The sequence below is a fragment of the Poeciliopsis prolifica genome, unplaced genomic scaffold (genome assembly GCF_027474105.1).
Source record: "Poeciliopsis prolifica strain line A6 unplaced genomic scaffold, Auburn_PproV2 SCAFFOLD004, whole genome shotgun sequence".
NCBI lineage: Eukaryota > Metazoa > Chordata > Actinopteri > Cyprinodontiformes > Poeciliidae > Poeciliopsis > Poeciliopsis prolifica.
In genome coordinates, this window is record NW_026562379.1 from 1,708,357 (window position 1) to 1,720,795 (window position 12,439).

At 39.5% G+C, this 12,439-nt stretch overlaps 1 protein-coding gene across 2 annotated transcripts in view; it reads left to right on the plus strand.

The window, feature by feature from the left end:
• The window catches only part of grik4 (glutamate receptor, ionotropic, kainate 4), a 323,313-nt gene that overhangs the window by 173,874 nt on the left and 137,000 nt on the right, over positions 1–12,439 (plus strand). For both annotated transcript variants that reach the window (XM_055028391.1, XM_055028392.1), the window contains exon 5: positions 5,904–6,001. In XM_055028391.1, the coding sequence (XP_054884366.1) occupies positions 5,904–6,001 (98 nt within the window). The remainder of the gene's footprint in view (positions 1–5,903; positions 6,002–12,439) is intronic.

The following is a 12,439-nucleotide window of genomic DNA, read 5'->3' on the forward strand; positions in this document are numbered from 1 at the left end:
TTTTTGTTTCACGGATTTGAAGCGCTTGTTATCGCCGTCCATTTAACCACGGGTATTCGTCGGGCCCCGTTGCCCACAACAGGTGGGGTTCGTAAGATCTCAAACCACGTGAGGTTGCAAAACCCCGAACCAGGTGAGGTTTGCAAGTCCTCGTCCCAGTAGGGTTTTACAAGACCTCCAGCGAGGTAAGGTTTACCAACCCTCATTTTCTAGTTTATTTTATTTTTTTTTTGTCTTTTATTTTTATTTTTTATCTCTTACATACTGATATGGAACTTAAGCGCCTGTTTTCGCCGGACTCCGCAATCCGTTTAGCCTGCAGGTACTAGTTGAGCTACTGTTACTGCTCACAATAGTACAATTAGTAATTGGGCTGCTGTTACTGCCCAAAACAGTGCAGGTATTTTGTTGGGCTACTGTTACTACCCACAATAGTACAATTGTTATTTGAGTTGCTGTTATTACCCAGAACAGTGCTGGTATTAGTTATTTGAGCTGCTATTACCCAGAACATTTCTAGTATTAGTTGGGCTGCTATCATTGCCCACAATAGTACAATTGTTGGTTCCCCAGAACAGGACAAGGCCTCCAGCCTTGAAGCACCAGGCTCCGTTAGCCTATCCACGGATTTTGTGCATTACTTTTACCTGTTAGAGTCTAGAATTGACAGGGTTTTCACTTGTGCGCGCAACAACCTTCAGTCAAAGAAGAAGTCACTCTTCTCTCACACAGAAGAATGACTTACTCTCTAAAACGTCATTCGCCACTTTTTAAAGAAGAATCACTCACCCTCTCTTGTCTTTCCCTGGAGTGTCGTCAACCTTCAGATCCCAGCAGGCAGGCCGAGCCCAGTCCTTTAACAGGTTCTCTTGCCGTGCGCACGGTCTTACTGGGTCCGCCACACCTGCCGGAATCTTTCCAGTATATGACATCCGGCTCGAAGGAAAAAATGTTAGGGTTAACACCTGTTAAACATACATTAACAAAGACAGAAAAGACAAAAGAGTTAGATTCTTTTTCACTCGCGAGGAGAACGGACAGAGATGTGCTTCAGTTACAATCTCCTACCGCTCTGAAGCACATTTTGTCTGCTCCTCTATTTTATTGTTTCTAGGATCCCTAATCACAAGGACGCTGTAGCTCTAAAGGGAGGGGGCAAACAGCTACAGCGTCAAATGTTATTCACTAACTAACACACAATCATTCTGTACTAGATAATGTCCTTCCAGGCACAAAGATTAATAAAATATGTAGTGATCTTAGCAATGATGGTTTTATTGGAGGCCAGCAACTCAACCGAAGCAGAGCTCTTCACCAAGAGGTAAACCTGCAGGAAGATTTTGTTTCTGCTCTCTGTCAGTGAGGCCTTCTGAGAAAGGAATCAGAGCAAATCAACAATACAAGAAACATTCTTAATTCTATAATGAGATTAACTTTAAGGAAAGCATCAATTAAAGATACATTATAAAGATCAATGAGAATAACAAATAATTGATTAATAATATCACAATTTCTCCAACAATAAGATTTGGCTGAAATTCTGGAACAGGACTGTAAAGTGAAAGTGGAATCAACAGCACATTTATTTTCAGCCAGATTGTCATGCAAATTATAAAACTAAACGAGAGAACATTGACACTCACCAAATCTTTTGGTGAGTGTCAATGTTTACTCATTATATCTCATAACTGGAAAACTGTTTCCTCAAACCTCAAGTTTTAATGTTCGACCTTTTTGAATTTTTATTGAAAACACTCAAAAAATCAATTCTGCACAGTATGTATATTTAGAAAACGGCAAATTTTCTTAACAAACACCTGTGACAAAAGGCAGAGAAATTGATTTTTAGTGTGATGTGGTGGAACAAACATGAAAGATTCAGTGGAGCTGCTTCCATAGAAACACAGTTTCACTTACTAGAGCAGCAGAAAACTTTTATGTTTTCTGTCTGAATAAAGACTAACAAGCCTAAATGTGTGTGTTTTTTCTGTGTGTACAGCAGCATCTGTTCCTGTGTGCAGGCTTGATATTGTTATAGTACAAATCCTTTGTGTGTGTGATTAGGGCCAGGAATTGGATTAGGGTTGGATCAGTGGCCACAGTTATTGTAGATGGAAATATCAAGCAAAGACCACTGCATGCTTTGCTTCATCGTCCACATAAACAGATACACTTAGGAGTGCTTCTAATATTACACATATTTTATCATATTCAGTTTAAAACAAAGAGTTTATCAAACACATTTTTCAAGTAATCAAAATAATATCTTTAGAAAAATTCTGAGATGAAACCTACACAAGATTAGAGTAAGACAACAGTTTTGGTGATGAATACTGTATTTCTCCTCAGGTTCTCATCAACGCAAATTTAGACAATATTACCAAAAAGTATTCGGTCGAGTCTCTTCATACACATAGATACTGGAGAGATGTCATCGTCTTGATTAAATTGGGTTTAATCATGTCAGCTACCCTTTTTTTCCCATAGCACATCAGATTGTTCCAGAAAGACTTTTCACAAAGATAAGGAGTGTGTTCATTGCACTTTTGTTTTTTCTAAACAATTCTTTCAGAAGTGTCTTGATGTGTGCAGAAGGGGACCCAATCGCAGCAGGCAGTAGACGTAGAATGTCGTGGATGTTTCATTAAAGTACATCAACTTACAAAAATTCAATAATCCAGGGTACAAGAAAAACCAAAAACACAACACAAACTGTTGTGACTGAGATAGAGGAGCTGAAATACTGGGACGTAGACCTAGCTAGACGTGATAACTGATTGCAGGTGCGAGTAGTTGGCACAGGAGCTAACTGAGGGTGAGGGAGAAGGTGGCACAGGGAGGCTAAGAAGATATACTGAGGAATACAAAAGGGAGGAAAGACCAGGGAGCTGAAAATACTTTTAATACTAAAGAAACTCTGATGCACTAGAAGAGAAAAGACATGAGGGAATACAAAAACAAACATATACAGAAAGAAAGCTGATCTAACAATAATAAGAGCTAAGGAACATAGAGCAAAGAAATAACCTAACTAGAAAGATGGATATAGTTGGATGGATATAGAAAACTAGAATCACTATGAGGGTACCTAGAGGGACTTCAGAAATAATCTATGATTACTGAAGGAAGACAGGCATGGATTCCTCGGCAGTGTTCTGTCTGCAGGCAACCAGACTTGGTGAAGCAGCTGCTATTTCTTCTCCCTCTGTGGGGTGGCAGCCAGTGTTACTTGTTGATGGCAATCTCCGAGAACCTGTAACTACAAGGTTCCTTTTGCAGAATTCTAAATAAACCAGGGTCGTAGTTTGTCCCGTTAGGTCATGGATGCACTAACAGTAACCAGTATTTCTAGAGTCTTAGCTCCTTGGACATGGAGCAGACTTCTCGATTTCACCCTCCCAGTTGGCATGTCAGAATAAAAACTCTTTGACTTTGGTGTGGGATTCTAAGGATGTCTGTCACACCAGTTTCCTTCTTGAAACCCCTTCTCCTCCTGCTGCTGTAACCAAGGTTAACACGGTGTATTGTTAAGTCAGTAGTTTTTATAGCAACCTCCTAATATAGTTGGGAAGTTGCCTTTTGCTTGGAAACTGCCAAACCTAACATTGTTCATTTGATTGTCAGATGGAGAGACATAATTAGTCACTCCGGAGAAAATGTCTTCACTGCTCTAATCTCCAGTGGCAGCATGTTTTAAACCATTTAGATGTTTTATGTTACACTTGATTGAAGGTCATATTACACCGTTCTTGAGCTAATCTGAAGACCACATGATGTGTGAAGATCTGTAGCTATTAAGTCTGTTGAAATTTATGAAGCTCTGCGCACCATTTCATTATCTGCTGACCGTGCTCTGTGATTTACACAGTCCACTTTGCGACTCATGATGCCAGTCACCCCCACTTTGTTTGAATACAGTTGATTGTGAAATATTTAGTAACATCACAATTCGACTTACTGTACAGATGTCACCCAATCATGGTACCACAGTGGATTCCACCAAGCACCTGAGAATGAACCCGTTTTTCACAAGCAGTTGCAGCTGCAGTCTGCATGACTTTGTGTTGCATTTTATACACTTCTGGCTATGAAAGCATTTGCAACACTGGAATGCAGTGATTTAAATCGATGAACCAAAACCTTTCATGTTCAGTTGTTTCACATGAAAAATTCACCACATTTTCTATTTAAGAAAAATAAAAACATCAAAATTTTAGTTCTAGAAATCAATGGTGACAACTTTCACAGACAAACTGTTTTTGCAAATTTTTCATAACATTGTGTTTACTTGTGAGAGAGGTGGGATAGATTTCGCACAGATTATAAATGCTGTGTCTAAGCCATTGGCCAGATGGTGTTCCAAGCGAGCTGAATCAATGCATAAAGCTAAACTTTTTGCTGCTTTGTATTGATTAAACTATAACCTTTCTGAGCTGAATGTTGCATCGACATCAACCTTGTTGCAACCAGGAGTTCTCAAGGGGGCCAAAACTCCATCCTAACAATGCAAAATATAATTTCCAAAGTCCTGGTGAGGACGAAGGTTACATCTTACACAATAAATACAAAGATGGCGCATATTTGTGTGTGGCATGCTTGTTATTGCACTTTTGGTATGCTGCAGATGACCTTATCTTTGAGCTCAAATTGATCCCATAAATAATAGCAGGCTTAAAAAAGTATGGAAAATAGATGTTAGAAATACTCAACTCACCAATACCATTTATAGAATTCTATAAGCGGTATATATATCTATTTTCTGGTGTTTTAAAACATCTTTGTTAAAGCAATATTTGATTTTGATATGTCAATGACATTATTTCTTTCAACATAGGAGTATTTTTTTTCTTTTTAATCAGTTGTTTAAATTAAAAGTACAAGAGCCAGTTTGTACAGTTTGTCATAATTTCAAAACAAATGGCAGCATCTTGACTTGCAGCCAAATCAATCCACTCTATGTTTCAATAAAGCTGCACAGACAGGTGCAGATACTTTTATGTGTGCCAAGAAAAGAGGATCATACATATGCATGTTGTTCTGGAGCAGTTAAGTCATGTGTCATGCTGTAGTTCCCACGGGTGACTGAAAGAACAATTATTAATAATTTGATTCTCTGTCTCTTCAGCCCTGAAGAAGTTTACCCACTTTCGCACACATGACTGATAATTGCTTCTCTTTTGCCCCAGTAATCAACACAAAACTACCAGGACTTACACACACCTTGCACACACAAGAGCAGCACAGTTCTGTGTTTTCCCCCAGCTCCACACCACAGTCAGCAGTGTTTTAATTATAAAGCAGGGATTATAAGCTGACAAGAAACACCATTATGTGTTCCAGTTTGAAAGAAGAAAGCATGTGTACACAAGAGAGGAGTAAAACTCATTTTCACTAAAATGTTTCTGTCAAAAGATATGTTTTCAACCCCAAAGGTAAAGCCTTTAAATCAGTCCTTGTAAATGTGAAATTCAGAGAACAAGACAAGATGTGTGCCACTTTTGGGGATATTATTCCATTCATGTGCAAATATTCAAATACCAGATTTCAGCTTTTAAGCCTCCAGATATTGCTATTTCTGTCTCTGTGCCTTTCTTGGCGTCTGTCACTCTGTTGATCTGTGTCTCTTTCTGTTTCTATGTTTTCTGTCTCCATATGTGAGCACATATCGCATTAATATCAATCCTTCCTTTAAAATTAGCTTCCCAACGAATTGACAAAGATCTGGGGACGTGTATTTGTCCATATTCATATAGCAGAATAGGCATTCCAGCAAGCCTGTCTCTCCCTGTTTGTTTAGAGATTGAAACAGTTTCCACGAGTATCTGACCAAAAGCTTTATTAGATACATTTCCATGCCACCTAATTCTAAAATTCTTACTCTATATGTGTCTTTTTCCTTTCAGTGTGCCAGATAATGTCTAAAGGGGTTGTGGCAGTCCTTGGCCCATCTGCCAGTCCAGCTTCTAACTCCATCATCAGCAATATATGTGGAGAGAAAGAGGTGAGTCCCTGCACCCTATGGACTTGTAGCCCAGGCTCACAGCTTGACTACAAATAAGAGCTTGGAAAAATAGAGCTGCTCATTAGCAGCTATGTTTTTTTTTTTCCTCTTTTTTTTTTTTTTTGGTAGAATGAGGAGGAATGAAATGCAAGCTGCTGGTAAAATGGTAAAACACTTAATGATATCATAAGTCTCCACTCTAGTCCTAGTTATATCAAAGCACTGCTGGGCAGTTCAGTTTTGATTTTCCTCTTATTAGCCTGGAGCAGTTTGGTCCCCAGAGGACGTTGCTTATTTACAAATAGAAGTTATGTTTTTACTTCTGTTTGATGTTTATTTATTCCAATAAATCACAGTGAGAACAAAGTAGCTGTATGAAACTGTTTGCTGCTTTGTCAAAATAAAAACTGAGGGGTATTTTGATATATTTGTAAGATAGAAAAGTCATGTTTTCTTATCTGAACAGAATAAAAAAATGTTAGATTATGTGGCTTTTCAACTTAAATTGTGAATGCTTATTAAACATAAAGGCCTTTTACTCAGACGGTTTTTCAGATTTGATGGTTATATAAACTATAGAGTTGAGGTACAATCAATGAATTCCTGTACTCATTTACTTTTGCAAAATTTTACTGTAAATTTCTTTTGTCTAAGCAGATAAGCAGTATTTCAAAAGAGCTTATTTTTTTTATTAACAATAACTAATTTGGTGTTAGAAGATGAGCATTTTTTCTTTCTGGTAACGAACTGCCATTCGTTATAAACCAGATTTTTACTTTTGTCTCCAATTTCTGTTTTACAATATAGTGACAAAAAGTAAATGTTTGTATTGAATGTCTGTTTTATAATATATTTACCACCAATGACAAAAAAGACACATTTGAACTTTTCTGTTAAATTAACCAACTGCACAATTCTTGTTCAGCAGTAAGTAGCATAAATTAGTTAAGTAGTATTCAAAAGACCAGGGGAAATTTTATGTTTTTTGTACAATAATAATATTTGTTGGTAATGTGTTGCTAAGAGACGAGCCTGTTTTCCATGTGTCACGAAGTAAACGTCTGAGTTTTACTTTTGCAAAATTTACCAACTCTACATTTCTGATGTCTTCATAAGCAGTATTTCAAAAGAGCTTATGCTTTATAAACAACAATTAATTTGGTGTGAAGAGATGAGCGTTTTTTCTGGTAACGAATTGCCACCCTTCAACGAGTGTGAATGCATCAGAGATGCGGTTTGTGTTTTATTTACTCACATAGTTTCACATAGACTTTTGTCTTAAATCTTATTTCTGACTTAAATGTGACCTAACTCACCCATATGACGCTTTAAGATAAAGCTCACAGTACTCTGTTAGTCCACAGAGAAGCTGTCCTCTTCTTCCTGTGTGGATCTGATCCCGACATGACTGCAGTAGTAACAGGCTTCCAAATACCAACGTCCTCCTAACAGGATCTTTTGCTGCAATGAAGCCTAATGAGATATCAGCCTGCTATAGTGCTAAAAACCTCTGATGGCTCTGAGTGAGCTGCTTTGAAATACTGACTGCCATATTACCACTGTACAAATTTAACATTGACATCATAAGAGAAAAATCCTATAAAGAGGAGTTAATATGCGACCAGAAGGTTTAGTTTCCCCACACTTTCTTAAATTTCATCCTCGCATATGTGTTCTTATTGTAAACGAAAGGGATAATCATCAGGATTAACATAATGCTGGGAAGCTCAGCCAATCATGTCCTTTTCTGAGGGAAAGTGACAGGATTATAAGATTTGCTGTTGTTGCAGTGAATTAATCTTTGTATTTTTTATGTATAACATGACATTAAGCAGTGATTTCCAGCAGCACTGACACCAGAGCTGTACTCAACTCTACTCAAGTTAACAGTAGGTAAATATTATTTGTACTGTAGTCACAGGAAAAGTAATGCAGCGAATTATCACACATACCTTGACAGCTTCATAGAAAGCTTCAGCTGAGTTTATGATTGGTCGGGTCGCTCTATCTTTATCGCTCTTGGCGATACTCTGAGGACTTTTTCAGAGGACTTCAGTTTGAGTTCTGCTGTTGAATTCATAACCCCGTAAGTGTATTTATGTTGCTGGTACTTATTTCTAATCCCTGCTTTGTTAACCACACATTAAGCCCTTTTCAATGACACGTGTGTTACTTAAAATTTCAATCAGAGTCTGACAGAAATAGCAGTGTTTGGTTCAACTTTTAATTGAATAGAAAATTTGAACAACTGATCTGTCGCTGTACGTCTGTCCTGTGACAGTAAGTTGTGTCCCTGCCATCAGCACAGCAGCAGCAAACAGGCAACCTTGAGCAACCCATACATAAATGGGATTGGAAATGCTAGACCTTCTACCTGGCTTTCATTGGTTGTGACTTTGGGAAAGCTTTACTTCCTCTGGTCTGATTACAGAGGAAATGATGGATCGATTAAGTAATCAGTTATTTAATTCAGAAATCTCAGGAGAAATGTCCCACCATCTCTAAGGAAGCTGACGATTGTTTGTCATTGAAGTTTCAAACAAAAAATAATCCAAAGCACATCTCAAAGCTCAAGAAAATGTCGTGGAAGTGACCGTCGTAGTCGTCTCTCTGGCACTCTACTGAATAGCTCTGCTAGGGTTTGGAAAAGACAGTTGCAGCATGCAAACCCAAGATTATCACTGAAATGGAGGCTCTGCCCTTGAGGAGAAGACAAAGATTTCTCAGAAATGTTGCCAGAAACCAGTGTCCGTCAGCGAATTGCATTTGAAGAAGGTCATAACAGAAAAATTGTACTCTACTAAGTGGTAAAGATGTTTTTTTTAATAAGAGGCTGAGTAAAGCAACACTCATCGTAGTTTATTTTTTATTTTTAACTTGAATTAAACAATATTGTGTTGAGTTATTTAAGTTGTCCTTGTTTAATTTGTTTACTACAAACAGCTACTGTTAGCAACCTAAATTATGTGGACCACTACTCACTTCCACTTGATTTTAAAGGATAAATTTGTCCTGAATTGTCTGGAAGGAAAAAATTCTTTGGCAGATTGACCTTCTAAAGCTAAAGTTTGGAGCCCATTGCACTTCCCTTAACTTTGACTTTCCTTTTTTTATTATTATTGAACGTCAGACAGAGCTGTAAATGTTTGCTGTCACTAAGAAAGTCCTTTTGACATGTGTGCCGTCTGTTTTCTCTGCTCCTTTGAAAACTGTTGAACTGTAAAATGGCTTGCAGTATCAAAGCGTGAAATAGGTTGATGTGACACATTTATCACCTGAAAATACCATCAAGCTAGATTTAGTTTAAGAGATTAGAAGGCAGATCTGTAAGATCATACATTGAATCTTGTGATACAAATGCTCAGATTCATTTTGGACATGTAATTTCCCGGACAATAGACAGCAGATTATCAAACCGTGGACTGAAATCATTTTCATGGGTAAACTGTGATTTGCTATGGTTTGCTGCCATTCTGTGTTGAATATGGCAGTGGGAAATTGTTTGATGAAATTTAAATAATAAAACTTTTTTAAAAATTAATATCCATCTTAATACATTTATTTTTTAAATCAGTTTTAAGTGAAAATCATTTTAAATCAAATTCCATCAGGGGTTTAATAGTTTTCGTCTTCACTGTTTCTGGATTCTGAATGTGACATGAAGGAGTAGCAGGTAGCAGCTTATCGATGATGTGTGGCCCAAATGTACCTGCATGTCTTGGTCAACAGAGAATTTACGAGAAAAGACCATTGCTGATGTTACTTCTAACCAGGACTACATCTAGCTCTCAGTGCTCCAAGTAGTCACACATCTACATCCTCTTGTGCTTCTTGTGAGTTAATGAAAGTGGTGTTGCTGTTTGTTGCTTGACAGTGACACTGACAGTGATGGTGGAGAGGTAAGAGTGTCCAGGTAAACACCAAGCTGTTTTATCTCACTGTTAGGCTCCCCAGCTCATGCTTAAGGTGTGGAAATCAGGAAGATTATTGTTTAGTCATGGCCCTCTGTTGAGCAAAGACGATCATCATAGCCTTTTCACACCCCTCTGATAAGTCTATCTACAGTGACCAATGTATTTCAAATTACAGGGCTGAGGGGTCTGTATCATTAATACTAATTAATATTAATGGATACTTATGAAGAGCAATGTTGCCTTATTGATTTTCTGTTACATTAGACGCAGCTGAATGATTTACTTCTCCTCACATTCACCTCTTCCTCACCTATTCTGTCTCTGGCATCACAGATTGTGGCTTAATATTAAGCGTTCTCTGTAATTTCCCGAATTAGCCACCAATAAACATGGAGAGCAGCCATCATCATGTCCATAATGATAATGCACCAATGACATCGCCCCTATTTATTGCGTGGAACCAGAAGTGACAGGGTAGGGGACTGCCTGCTGCACAGAATAAAATCAAGCTAGTGAGAGAAACAAGCCAAGTTTAAATGCGCTGTACAGTGACATTTCACCATTAAACAGAGGTAGGAACCTGTGGAAATTAAAGAGCCTTGGTATCTCAATGTTATTTTCACAAATGTATCCATCAGTCATGCATTGATTTAGTGCTCTGTTTGGTGTTTTTAATTGATTTCTTAATTAGATTAGAGTCACCAGCTTTGCCATTACCACCAATCACTGAGAACCCCTGGTAATAACAGAGCTACGTGAACAGAGCAGAAGTAACAGAAGGTTCATCATGCAGGAAAATTTAACATCGAGAAAATGTTTCCCTGCTGAGCAAGAAAGCGTTGAGCTGCAGTCATGAAGGGCAAAGTCATCTTTAATGAGTTGCAACACTATTAAAATTCAGCTTTATTCAGTAGCACAACAGAGAAATCAGCAGTCCACTGGGAAATAATGTAAATCTTTATTCTATGCGCAGTAGCCAAATGGTGTGCAGCATGCTTTTGAGGGTAGGGGAAAAGTAAATTAGAAAGAGCAAAGCTAACCAGAAAATCCTGACCAGTACTATCAGAAAGCAAATAAAAAAAATTCCCTTCTCACCCACCGCGGGTGGTTCTTATCCTCTGAGCTCGGGTCCTCTACCAGAGGCCTGGGAGCTTGAGGGTTCTGCGCAGTATCTTGGCTGTGCCAAGGACTGCACATTTCTGGACTGAGATGTCTGATGTTGTTCCTGGGATCTGTTGTAGCCACTGCTCCAGTTTGGGGGTTACTGCCCCGAGGGCCCCGATGACCACAGGCACCACTGTGGTCTTCACCTTCCAGGCCCTCTCCAGTTCTTCCCTGAGGCCCTGGTATTTCTCCAGTTTCTCGTGCTCCTTTTTCCTGATGTTGCAATCACTTGGTATTGCTACATCTACCACAACGGCTTTCCTCTGATGTTTATCCACTACGACAATGTCTGGTTGGTTCGCCATTACCATTTTGTCTGTCTGGATCTGGAAGTCCCACAGGATCTTAGCTCTGGCGTTCTCCACCACCTTTGGGGGTGTTTCCCACTTTGATCTCGGGGTTTCCAGTCCATATTCTGCACAGATGTTTCTGTACACTATGCCTGCCACTTGGTTATGTCGCTCCATGTACGCTTTCCCTGCCAGTATCTTGCACCCTGCTGTGATGTGCTGGACTGTCTCAGGGGCCTCCTTGCACAACCTACACCTTGGGTCTTGTCTGGTGTGGTAGATCTGGGCCACTATTGCTCTGGTGTTTAGGGCCTGTTCCTGGGCGGCCAGGATGAGGGCCTCTGTGCTGTCCTTGAGTCCAGCTTTTTCCAGCCATTGGTAGGATTTACTGATATCAGCCACTTGGGTTATTTGCTGGTGGTACATCCCATGTAGGGGCTTGTCCTCCCATGATGGTATCTCTGGCACCTCAACCTCCGTTCCCTGTTGTCTGAGACATTCACTGAGCACATTGTCTGTTGAGGCTTTGTCCCTGATGTATTTATGGATCTTAGTTGTTTCGTCCTGGACAGTGGTTCTCACACTCACTAGTCCTCTGCCTCCGTCCTTGCGGCTCGTGTACAGTCTCAGGGTGCTGGATTTGGGATGGAACCCTCCATGCATGGTTAGTAGCTTTCTAGTCTTAATATCTGTGGCTTTCATCTCCTCCTTTGGCCAGCTGATTATTCCAGCAGGGTATCTGATTACTGGCAGGGCATAGCTGTTTATCGCACGGATTTTGTTCTTGCCATTGAGCTGGCTTCTCAGGACTTGCCTTATTCGTTGGAGGTATTTAGCTGTGGCTCCTTTCCTTGTGGCCTCATCGAGGTTGCCATTTGCTTGTGGTATACCTAGGTACTTGTAACTGTCCTCTATGTCTGCTATTGTTCCTTGTGGGAGTGAGACTCCTTCTGTGTGGATGACCTTCCCCCTCTTTGTGATCAGCCGACCACATTTCTCTAGTCCGAATGACATTCCAATGTCAGTGCTGTAGATCCTGGTGGTGTGGATCAGTGAGTCGATGTCTCGCT